Below are 13,044 nucleotides of genomic sequence, written 5' to 3'. Positions count from 1 at the left end.
TCTACACCTGAGGAAGCCTGTGTCGCCCGCCACCTTATGCAGACCTGCAGGTGAAGCTGTAGAGCACCAAGACTGCTTTCTGCCGTCTGAAGCCCCCCCTAGGTACACTTTATTTCCCTGAGTTGAACCTAACAGAAAGAAGCAGCCAGGTCATAGAAACCTTTTTAGGGGATCCACTCTATCATATGCAACTAATCCCTCCACCCGAGAAAGCCTCTTACCTCGCCAGTCCTTCCTCATAGAGATAGATGACAAGGGGATCATAGGAAGTCACGAGCACATAGAGGCGCACGTCAAACTTGAAATCTAGGAAGAAAGTTGGGCATCACAAGAAAAACTAATTTCATCTGCTTTCTGTTACAAAGAACAGGACACCACCACCAGGAGCTCTGAGAGAATGAACAATCCTTACCACATAGAGCTCACACTGCACACATCTTGTATTTTGATCATACAATGGTATGCAGTATAGTCACTAAATACATACAGTATGTTGTATGTTGTATGTTGTAACATAGTCTAAAACAGAATTCCAAGGATGGAGTCATGTCAAGATTTCTGAGTGCTTGGGAGAAAATGCCAAGAAACCAAGAGTCTTGTGACCTTAGTCTCTTCAAAGTCATGGAGATGTTCTTATATCATGCCTTGTGCCCCTTCCAGCTATAGCAAATTGGAGTGAATTCACTTCAAATTATTCATTACAACTGCTTATTATTAGTTGTTAATATGCCTCTAAGGCATACCATATTTTGGCCACATGCAGTTTGCCTTTGTGCCTCCAACACTTTACTGATGTGATTCCTCTTAACCTGTAAGAGTATAAACTGTCTGATGCTCTGAATAAAGTGGGCTACTGCATGCAACTTTAGTAATCCTCATTTATTGGCTCCATTCTCCCAAGTCCTGCCACCAAATAGAGCAATAAACAGTATAGTTTTCAGATATTTCAGTTGTTTCAGATAATATTGTAACAGTTTTTAGAGTATGTACATGCATACATGTTTGTGTGCCTGTATGAGCAGTATCTCTTTCCTGTTAGCAAAAAATTTCAGGGTTTTTTTAAGATTTATTTATTACATTATAAATAAGTACATCATAGCTGTCTTCAGACGCACCAGAAGAGGGTGTCGGATCTCATTACGGGTGATTGTGAGTCACCATGTGGTTGCTGGGATTTGAACTCAGGACCTTCAGAAGAGCAGTCGGTGCTCTTACCCACTGAGCTATCTCACCAGCCCCAAATTTCAGTTTTAATAGGTAAAGAACTATCCTCATGTCTGGAACAATGGGTACCAAAAATATCAGACCAGCTTTAAAAGATTTACTATGGAAGACTATGAAAAGATTACAAAGGTGAGCAAGATCCAGCCAAATCTAGTGAAGAGTCAATCACAACTCACCATCTATGAGCAGGGGGTTGTTAATGTAACGGGAGACCAAGATGTTCTCTTCCAGTGAGATCTGGTTTGGCTGTTGAGTAAACACAAAAGAATGAAAAGTAAAATGTATAAATGTATAGTTGTGGAGTGGGGGAAGTTCTTTACTTTAGAAAAATGATATTATGGAAAAATCTGTAATATTCAACTGGCCGGAGAATCACTATGGGTACCCAATTACAATGGGGAAAAATAAATTTACATAGCACCTCTCATAATAAATGCAGTTAAATAGCTTTCAAGATTTATATGCATGGTATAAAATAGTTATTTGCCAAGAAAATAAGAGCTACTTAAAAAATACAAAGTTGCTTCTTTTACAATATAAAGACCAATGGAAGTTTTAAAACACTACTTGTTTCCAAATGCACCTCTCATTAAGTTGTTCTGGAAATGCACAATGCAGTCTAGCATTCCCAGTGAGATGGAGTGGATGCTTGATTCACATAAGGCACTTGCTAAGCAACTGTGTGTAAAGACTGAATTAGATCGTTTAAAGATCTTACCAATGGGGAAAAGTTGTTTATGTAAGTAGTAGTGGGTACTGCCGCCCATGTGTAAAGCACTGAGCACACAGTGATGAAGAAAACAGATACTTCTGTGCCCTCACGGAACTTCAGAGTCAGCAGCTTCTTTCCCCCAAAGGGTTTACTGCTTCGGGTTAGAACAGCAACACGTAGACTCTAAAGGGACACAGAGCAGCAGTTCCACAAACATAAGATGTCAAGCTGCCAAAAGGGCTGGTCTGCAGGGCGGTGAAGGAAAGGCCAGCTCTGGCCAGCAGAAGAGCAGACACAGAAGCAAGCAATGAAAGCCTCAGGCATGTATGTGCTGGGAAAAAAAGAAGGCCACTGCCACGTGCAAAGTCCTGCAGAAAGGAGAGAGGCAGATTCACAGGCCTGAGGCTAAAAGCTGTAACTAGGAACTAGCTCAAAGGGGTGGGAGAGAACTAGAAGGGAGGGAGCCCTCTGGCAGAGCGATTTGAATTGGCAAGGGAATCAAGATGGAATATGGTGGGAAGCAGGCAATTATTGCAGACTCCACACAGAGAAAGCAGTAAGATAAAGAAACCTTAAACAGAACAAGTGCATGTGTGACTAGACAGAAAGATCAGCTTCAAGTCAACCCAGAAGAGCAAGGGGCTCCTAACTGTAAACGGCAAGGACAGCAATTATGAGACTAGAGTAGCTAGTAGCTTTTTGGAAGTGACTAGCAACATTTGCAGAAATAATTACAACTTAATAGAGGTACTAAGCATTTACCATGTGCCAAGAGCTGTTCTAAGCATGTCCCAGGTATTATTTTATCCCCACCAGGTCCCAGGGGCAGATATACCGACCATCCGCATTCTACAGATGAGTGGTGAGGACCTGCTCTGCCAGAGCTGTAAGCACTGTAGCGTGCAGCACTGAGTCTGGCAGTGTCTCAGAGGTCTCACTCTCAAGCACTTTCTTTTTTTTTTCTCAAGCACTTTCATAGAGCTCCCTAAATTCTAGCACAAAATAACTGTCCCCCAAATCCAAAAGTCTGAAACAAGACATTTTCTAGCCCAAATACCACTGCTGTCATCTCAAAGTCAGACCACAGCTTTTAAAGCATCTCTCTGTATCCCATGAACACAACGGCATCAATATTCAATCATCCCTAACGAATTCAATCATCATCCTACTTCCTGATGCCCTTATACTCCTTGATAAGTCTATGACAAGTACTATCTCCATTGCCAGCCATCCAGTAGGTAAGAATGCATGAAATCTCTAGAAAAGCAGTAAAGCTTCAGGCTGTGTTCCAGACATGAAGTCAATCATAGCCATGCAGCACCGATGGCTACACCTGAGCAACAGCTGTAGGTTCCATCTGAAAAACACCTATGGACTACAACAGTACATGACTGGTACCCAGCTGTCCTGTGCTGGTAGGGCTTCACTCCATGACATAGCTACTGCCTATCCCTACTTCTCTTCTAGTCCCTAAAAATCTAGCCACTGAATTATGCATGACATAAACTTCTGTTCAAAGATTTTAATACTTGCTCAGTTGTCTTTATCTCTCATTCCTATCTGCATTAGAAAAACCAACTGCTCACAAACTAAAGGAATATTTGAAAATGGTTCCTAGTATTACATATTAAAGCCCAAGTAGTAAAAGTTTTTGATATCCTTAAGAGTATTTCCTATTCACTAATCCTCAGTTAACTAATTTAAAAGTACTTCCAGCCAGGCAGTGGTGGCACACACCTTTAATCCCAGCATTGGGAGGCAGAGGCAGGGGGATTTCTGAGTTCGAGGACAGCCTGGCCTACAGAGTGAGTTCCAGGACAGCCAGGGCTACACAGAAACCCTGTCTCAAAAAAAAAAAAAAGTATTTCCATTTCAAGGTAGAATTTCCACTCAAAGTAAAAGAAGGCTAATGCAGCAATCAGAATTGCTATGGAAACTGGGCATATACTTATTTTCCTAACTAGATCTTAAGATCCTGGGGTACTTGCTAAGTTACTGTAGGGTAGAAAAGTCTTATGGTTAAGAGTGGATTCCCTGGAACCAGCTGAACCTCAGCTACAATCATGGCTCTACCACTTATTAAGAAAACAGTCAACCCAGAAGGGCAAGGGGCTCCCAACTGTAAATGGCAATGACAGCAATTATGAGGCTAACTAGAGTAGATTCTTGGAGTTCTTATGAAGAGTAATCTTATTAGCTGGTTCTATCTGGATTCAAATGGAAGGTGCAGGTTAAATGCTCAAGAAGTTTCAGTTGGTGCTGGTATTAAGAGTGGACACCTTTAGTCCCAGCACTCAAAAGGCTGAGGCAGGTGAATTTCTTTGAGTTCTGGCTCTATATGGTGAGTTCTAGGTCAGGCAGGAGGGCTACAAAGTGAAATCCTCTCAAAAATGTCTCAAAAAGAAATATCAGTTGTTATTGCTGTTGCTGCACACTCAACAGGATCTATGTGGTTGTGACTTCTGCATTCCACAACTCAACATCATTCACTGCCACATGCCACATGCCAGAGCAATGCACTCAACTACAGTGCAGACACGGAAGAGTTAGGAGATACAAAACATTACAGTTTCTCAAGAGGCTTTCAGTGCACACAGCCAGCACTTCTTAAATAACTGTCAAACAGTAAGAAACACAGAGAACATGCAGTAAAAACATGCAAAGAAATAAAAGCAAGAGAATGTGGATTCTATTCACAACGAGAGGGACAAAGAGTGTGACCCAACAGTCTTTTGAACTTCACAATCTCAGGATGTATATTAATAGAACCATGGATAACAAATGGCACAGGGTGACTGAATTAGACCTCAATAGTAAAATCCATACCTTAATCAGAAAACACCAGGTCTTCCCCCACCTCAATGTGAATATCGTTAAGTTGGGAAAGTGGCATTTAGTCAGGTTACTGAAGAAGCTGGAGTTAAGAGCTCTGTTCCTTTACCTGCATCTCTAGATAAGAGCACATCATTAGGAGCCCGTCAACCAGCCCACTAAGAAGCCTCCCTCTGCAGGGGTTCACAATGCTCTCCTCAAGACTGCACAAAAGCCCCACTTTTCTTGCATTTTTTCCGTTTCTTTCATGGTTTAAAAAAAAAAAAAAAAAGCTGCTTTTGTGGATATTTTCCAGTAGGTTCTGACCACTACAGAGCAGTTTTACTAATGGGTCTCCTTATGCTTGTGAAAAGATAGGGAATGAAGTTTTCATTTGAACCTCACATCTATGTCCAGCCCCCTGCCACAGTCCCTCCCCAACACCTACAAGTTCTGCACAGACCCTCTGTCTTAGTGTTCTCTCTCTCCCTCCCCCTCAACCCTGAAAGAAAAGCAGGCAGCAGCCTTGGAAAGAGTTACTTCATCTAGTTGGCTAATGGGTCACATATTCCAGGGAAAGGATCCAGGTATGGAAAAGAAGGGATGGTTAAGGAGAGAAAAGAGGATTAACAGTGCAGTTTGTAGGGCTGGGTAAAAGGCGATAAAATTCCAGTTTCTGGGTGAAATGGGAATATGTTCCCATTAGAATCATGTGCTGCCCCTTGTGCATGCTGGCATCTTCCCAGGCTTCTGTCTGGCACCTCCACTAAATACCTAAAAGAATCAGATTCATTCCAAAGCCTCACCAGTGGGGAGGGGAGCTGGCAAAGGTGTAGTCAAGTTCTTTGATCTATGCAGGGGGTCCCAAGGGACTGAGCCCATGGAGATGTGGGAGGGAGAAAGAGACTCTTACATAGGCTGCCAAACCTACATTCCCTAAAGACGAGTCATTCCCTTTATGAGCCTCAGCCTCAGCAAAGAGTCGGAGCAAGAGGTTCCCAGCTCCATTAAGGAAAGCGTAACTTTTCTATTCTTTATGATGCTAGCTTTAAAAGAACAAATCACTAGGGCAAAAGATCATTCCAAAAGGGGGGAAAAAAAAAGCCCCACACGTGCTGGGAATAGATCCTATTCTCTTTGACTCATGTCTAAGGAAATAAAAAGCAAACTTGAACCATAGCTGACTCTCAATAGCAATTCCATTTGGCAGCTAACCCCAAACCCAAACTAGCACCGTCCATGCAAGTCAGACAACACTGTGCTCCTGGCAAAGAGCCAGAGAGAGTCAGACGGAGGACAAGACAGAGCCAAGGCACATGGAATCCAGGGTTAAGGGGCTCCAGGTAACAGGATTTGTGACTGGGGCCTGATGCTACAATAGTTGCTCTGCCAGATTCAGAGTCTATCCTTTTCCCAGTAAGAAAGGCTTGGCCATAATTTGTTTACTGTACAGTTTTGGATCCAGACTGAATCTAAGGACTTTCCAAAGTAAAAGACTTTAGAAAGTTCATTTCTGCACAACGTGAAAAAAATAACTGGGGAATTTAAGATGGAGTACTGACCACACACACACACATGATGTATCTATCCCAGCATTCCCTTCCAGAGCTCACTGGAAAGACAGGATATTTTCAAAAGAATGAAATAATAACAAAGGAGCCAGAATAGATCAAAAGTCTAAGTAAATCTTCAAAGACAGGGAGCAGATAAGATCAGGGTTTTTAAAACAAAGACAAACAGAGCAGAGAGAGCCCCAGCCCCAAATACCAGGTAACTAAGATTGCCAAGGAGGCCACTGCAAAGGTCTAAGCTGGTAGCCAGGCTGAAAGTAGTCCAGCCCTAGAAAGTGGCGATTGGGACTCCTCAGAGCAATGAATACCAGCAAGCTCTGAATGTGACTAAAAGACCCTGCCTCAGAGAATATGGTAGAAGAGCAAGCAAAGATGTCAGATATCAATCTTGGGCCTCAAATAGGTACGCATACACACACACACACACACACACACACACACACACACACTCAGGCACCCACACACATGACATACAAATATATGCATACACCACACACAAATACACACACACACACAAAAAGAAAATATAAACAGAGATAAAATGAGGATATTTTTCCCAGAGTAAAGGAAAAATAGATTAAACGGTGCCCACCAAATGTCTAGAAGGAAGAAAACCAAGTCTAGACTTACATACTGGTTAAATTTCACAATCCTAATGCTGTAGTCTATTTCTACTAAGCTTAAATTTTTAATAAACTTATAAAGGAGGAAAAACTAAATCACAGTTATTAAAAACCAGTAATATTATATAACTCTAAAGTCTGACAACAAAAACTAATTAAATGTAAGAAACGGACTATGGAAGGAAGGGCAAGTAGAAGTAATATGGGTATAATAAATGTAAAATGGGGAATTACCAAATACAATTAAGAATTTGAGAAAACAAGAAATATAAAATAACCATGTTATGGGAAATCCAATGAGACTGGAATTGACATTTTATTTTATTTACTTTGTATCATTATTATCATCATCATCATCATCATCATCATCATTATTATTTACTATTATTATTATTGTGGTTCTGAGGCCTGATCATCATCATCATTATTATTTACTATTATTATTGTGGTTCTGAGGCCTGAATCCTGAGTCTTGTGCATGGCTTCTTAGCACTCAGCCATGCCCCTATCTGTATTAATTTTTAAAAAACATTTAACAGGGATTTTGTCAAGAATCAAGGCATAAGCAGCTTCTAGGAGAAAGAAGGGGGAGGGAGAGGAAGAGGGGGAGGGAAGGGCAGGAGAGAAGGAAGAAACAGTGGCAAAAAATGTCTTCTACTTAAAGCCTGATGAGTGACAGCTCAGAGCTGGGAGCTGAAACCAGAAAAGACACCTCTTTTGTTCAGCTACAAAAGCCTTCCCCAAAACCCATCCAGCAAGTGCTGCTTTGACCATGGAATAAGTGTGTCCCAGAGAGGGAGGAGGCTGCTGCCAGCAGAGTGGCCAACGGAAGGACAGCACACAGCTGGCCTCCACTCACTGCTGGCCTCTGAGCAGAAGGAAATACCTACTCAAATCAGTGCCAGGCCTGCAGTCCTCATACTTACATTGTTGATCAAGTAGACGCCCCGCCCCCTAGAAGAGGCCACTGGTTTTACTATCCAAGGTCCTCGGTCCTTTGAATATGAATCTGCTCAAAATATTGGGAGATAAAGAGAGTAGAGAAACAAACAAACAAACAAACAAACAAAGAAAAGAAGGAACATGAGTTTGTTATCTTAAACTGCAACAATCTCTTAGGAACCTAAAGAACCCCACATCTCCAGCTGGAGAACAACAGTTAAAATCACCTGTTTTTAAACTGGCCTTAAAAAGGGAAATGAAGCAGGAAGAAGCCAAAGAGGAGGGAGGAAGGAGAGGAGGAGGATAGCACTTCCCTTGAACAATTACCTTCCACTGTTTCCCCTTTCTTACACAAGAAGAACAATCTGAATATTAGTCAATTACCAAAAACAACCTTTGGGAACCTGAACATCACCTTTGTTAACTGAAGGATTGCCAGTAGACAGAGACAACTGAGGTTTTTACTACATCTCCAAATAGAGTTACTTCCTTTGAATAATTCTTCAGAGCTTATAAAGCAGGCAGTGCTTTAGTAGAAGCAGTCTGTGCATTTCCCAGCTTCAGCTCTGTTTTTAAGGCTCTTTGGAACTGAGCCTGAGTCTCCCTGAGCCTCCCTGGGGCTTGTGCACAGTCTTGGGGGAAGCAGAGGACCTGGATTTGCTGAATGCAATCACAGGAACAGTGGTAACCCTAGTCAGCCCTGGCCTCTTCTGATGAACCTGAAACAGTTTCGAAGGATAAGGGGCTAGAAACATGGCTCACTAAGAACACTAGCTAAGCACAGAGGATCCAGCTGGTTCCCAGCATCCATGTTGGGTAGCACAACCTCGTGTAACGCCTACTCCAGGGAATCTGTCAAGCACCTACAATATTCCCTCCCCCACTCTCTCAACACACACACACACACATACACACAATTTAAAAATAAATCTTTTAAAATCCTACATTGTGCTCTCTCTCTCTCTCTCTTCTCTTTCTGCTACTGCCCCCTCTCTCCCTCTCAATTAAACCTCTTATACATGGGGAAAAAAATCACACATTGTACATATATATGAAGCTATCCCATGCTGTGCTAAAAAAAGGAAAGATTAATTAAACCTACTCTACCATATATATATGAGGAGTTGCAGTTTTCAAATAAATTATGAAAAGCCAGGCCGTGATCGATATTAGTTTTATAAGAAGAGCAAGCTCTGTTGTAAGAGCTCAACTCTGTCACTGGAGCTTGAAAACAGATAATATACAAACACAGGGCAGTGGCCGTGTTCCCACAAAGCCTCATTTATGCTCTGCATTTCATGTCATTTCCACACACCACAAATTTACAGTCATCTTGACTTCAATCACTGGAAAATGTAAAAAGCAGGCTGGAGAGGTGGCTCAGCAGTTAAGAGCACTGGCACTTAAGAGCACTTCCAGAGGTCCTGAGTTCAATTCCCAGCAACCACATACATGGTGACTCACAACCATCTACAATGTGATCTGATGCCTTCTTCTGGCATGCAGGTGTACATGCAGATAGAGGACTCATATACCAAAAATAAATAAATAAATCTAAAAAAAAAAAAAAAGAAAAAGAAAAATATAAAAAGCATCCTTAGCTCACAGGGATGTCTGCAAACAGGTAGAGGACTGAATGAAAAGGAGAAAGCATGGAGCAATAGCTAGTGTGCGAGACTCCGTCCCACACACATTCAGGCTGTCTGCCAGGAACTGCCAAGAATCTCTTCAGAAAGACATGCAAAAGAACTAGTAGCAAGCTGTGGTGAGTCCTGAGGAGAGAGCTAAGAGAACAAAGGGTCTTCTTCCCTCATAACTGTCTTATTTAGCTTTACACCATGGAAATAAATTACCCTTTCAAAGAATGTTTAATTTAGATCACATTAAAATAGTGCCATAGAAAAAAGGTGTATAGTTCCACCTAAGAAAACTTTAAATCTAAGAGAAATGAGGCCACTGAACATAAAATATGTCATTCTTTTATGATCTCCAGCAGATTTCTGAGGAAGCAATGAGAGTGGGCATGGTGTGCTTTGAATGGGACATGTCCCACACAGGCTCAGTGAGAATACCTGGTCCCCAGCTGGTGGCACCGATAGAAAAAGTCCTAGAAACCTTAATGAGGTGGAGCCTCCTGAAGGATGTGGGTCACTGGGGGTGGGCCTTGAGGCTGTATAGCCCAGCCCTACTTTCTACTAATAGATGCAGTGTGACCAGCCAGTCTCCTACTCCTAACACAGTGCCTTCCTTGCCTACCAGTTTCCCCAACATGATGTGCTGTATCCCTCTGAAGTATAAGATAGAATAACCTTTTCTCCCTTAAGTTGCTTTTGCAAATGATTTTATTGCAGCAACAGAAGAGCAGCTAAGACAAGAAGCTATTAATATAAAAGAAAATAAGTTTTCTAGCTCCACGCATTCATTCATTCAAAACCTGTTATGTTTCTAACCTGCCCAGTAGTCTCTAGAGGTGGACACGCAGCAGTAAGACAGTCTTCTCCCTCACAGAGGAGTCCAGCAGACAGACAGACAGACATTAAACAAGCTCCTACAAACACTAAGACTTACGAAGTAGGAGGAATGTATAAAATGTCTAAGAAGACAACCAAAGCAGTCTGGAGACAGCATCCTCCACAGACGCTGCTGAAAACTCTCACTTTCAGAGAAAGGCATGTGTACCTAGATGTAGCATCCGCCACTAGCGTGCTGGTCAGTCAGCCCTGCTTGGTGAGCTCCTGTTTTGGGCTCAGGAAGAAGCTCAGTGGCCATACACTTCCTTAGCATGCATGGGATCCTGTGTTCAATCCCCAACACTGCAACGAATACTTTTATTTTTAACTAAAAATAAACTGAATTCTAATTCTGGTGCTTAATTCCTGGCATGTCCTATGAGTCCCAACATCAGGATTCATCTTCCATGCTGGCATTTTTACACTGATTTGTGGTATTTCGAAACAAAGACCTATTTCTTTTGCAAGTATTTTTTAAAAAGTGAGCAAGAAGCAGGAAAAATCAGAGGCAAAGGCAGGGCACAGTCAGAGTGGTGTGCTTGGATAAGGACATTATAGACCATCTGACAGCCTTCCCACCACCTTCCAGGTCCTGCAGCAGTGTGTTTGGTACATTGGAAAGAGCACTGAAGAGGAGCAGGGGAACTGTCTGCTTCTCAGGTGTGAAGAGACCATTAGATAGTGTTCTTCAAAATGAGGAATTCTGTCTCATTTCTAAGATATCTTATAAAATTATGGTCTTAGAAAGAACTATCTGCACTGATCCGAGTTCCTCCAATAAACTACATGAAACACCAATTTGCTCTCACCTAAGAACTACTTCTCAGCCTTCATCATACATAGCGACACCACAGACCACAGTTCCAGGAAGACGCTCTACTTGTCTATACTGCTGCTGCCCTAGCCTTCCTTGTCATTTCCTTCTTCCTGTCTAAAGTCATCTGCTAGAAGAAAATGGCTGGAGTGAGCAAAAGGTCCTTAGGCAGAGTTTTCTAGGGTCACAGACCTACAGTTCTACTAAACATTCAACTGGAAATAGGGCACTGAGAACCTGGAAGAGTCTGTGCTGTGTACCCCAAGTCCTACTCACTTATGACTCAGAGCAGCTCAGGGGAGCCCCAGGCTTTAACATCTCTGGCTATAGTGACTGGCTTCTGGACTGAATCTCTCCACATACAAACTTAAGATTTTTTCTTATGATGACAAAAGCTCATCTTCTCAGTGTCTCGGAAAAGTTTCACATCTGGCTCAATCCTGTCAAACGTGCTGCAGGGACCTTTCTGTCCTTTTAAGAAACACAAACACACACTTTGCTCTCATTCTTGGCATAAGACCACACTAGGCAGCTTGGGAATTCATCCCATGAGCCTAGCAAACTGCTTTCTTCCCTCCCTCCTTTCAGGGGAGCCGTTCCTGCCTCCTTTCTAAGGCTCCCTCTCATGCATGAGCCACTGCCTCTTCAGAGCCCTCTGTCCTGTGTTCTCTAGCATCCCTCCTTCCTCCCAGCTATGTCCGTGTAGGCTGCTTCTCTTGTCTTCTTGTAGCTCTTGTCATCACTTTCATCTGGAACATCCAGAATCTGTATCTCTGACCAAGCTCAGAGTTGCTTTTACAACTGTCTGCAAAACATCACTGAATGCTTTCCCCACAGCACCTCAAATGTACACCATGTCCAAACTGATCACTCCTCTTCCCTGTAACAACTCCTCTTGTATTTTACTGGGTGTATTCTTGCTTCGACTCACAAGTCCTGATGGGACAGTGGTGGTTCACACCTGTAATCCTAAATCCCAAGGAGGCTGAGGCAAGAATACTAGAGGTCAGCCTGGGCCCCCCAACACTATTACCATGATCCCCATAGCCTCTCTAACTCTAGTCTTCGGAGGCTTGCTGGGACCTGCTGGCTGACACTCCTCATATCTAGCTCAGGCATCCTGTGTTTCCTTGCATCCTACCTACTCACACTTGTCCAGTCTCATGATCATGGTTGCCATTAACACTTAACTCTTCCAATATCACACCTACTGAGTCAGGGTCTGACCTGAGGGGAGGGGCTGGAAACAACCCAGTTGCTCACCCAGGCCTGGGAAGTTAAGTTCAATGAGGCCAAGGAAGTAAGAATCTCATTTTAGAATGAGATGTCGGCCACGTGTTTCTGTTACTTATAACTTTAATTTTTTTTCAAAATTAAATCTTATTTTTAAAGGATTCTTAAATGCTTTCAACTTCCCTTCTAGCCTACCACCCACCAGAGGTAGTGGAAAAGAAAGGATACGAGGTAAGTAAACCTGTTTAGAAATAGTTCTTTGGAGTGACTGCCATCTGTGTTGTCTGGAAATCGGCAGTATAGTTTACAGGTCAACAGAGGCAGCTCAATCCATGGACAAGTTCCGTAGAGTAAGGACAGCAAACCCGCATCAGCAGTATTAGCAGCAGTGGAGCTACCTAGCAGACCCAGCCAAGCCTGGCTTGAGTCAGCAAGAGGGACCAGGAGGGGTGCTAGGAGAAGTTCACGGCTGTGCCTCTCTCAGCTAAGCAAAGCCTAAAGACCCGCAAGCATTGCACAGCTAGCTCTAATAAGCAAGCCTGGCTCAGCCTCCCTCACTGCCCGAGTCTTTATTATCTGCCCTCCAAACATCACGTGTCCTCCA

At 42.7% G+C, this 13,044-nt stretch overlaps 1 protein-coding gene across 10 annotated transcripts in view; it reads right to left on the bottom strand.

Annotated features, from left to right (window-relative positions):
• Ttll5 (tubulin tyrosine ligase like 5) overlaps positions 1–13,044 on the bottom strand; it is a 233,455-nt gene that overhangs the window by 194,433 nt on the left and 25,978 nt on the right. For all 10 annotated transcript variants that reach the window (XM_031356632.1, XM_031356634.1, XM_031356637.1 and 7 more), the window contains 3 exons: positions 7,868–7,950; positions 1,401–1,470; positions 222–306 (listed from right to left, as the gene is read on the bottom strand). In XM_031356632.1, the coding sequence (XP_031212492.1) occupies positions 222–306; positions 1,401–1,470; positions 7,868–7,950 (238 nt within the window). The remainder of the gene's footprint in view (positions 1–221; positions 307–1,400; positions 1,471–7,867; positions 7,951–13,044) is intronic.

Source organism: Mastomys coucha, unplaced genomic scaffold (assembly GCF_008632895.1).
Source record: "Mastomys coucha isolate ucsf_1 unplaced genomic scaffold, UCSF_Mcou_1 pScaffold6, whole genome shotgun sequence".
In the NCBI taxonomy this organism is placed as follows: domain Eukaryota; kingdom Metazoa; phylum Chordata; class Mammalia; order Rodentia; family Muridae; genus Mastomys; species Mastomys coucha.
The sequence above is the reverse complement of the archived record's forward strand: the minus strand, read 5'-3'. Positions and strand labels throughout refer to the sequence as shown.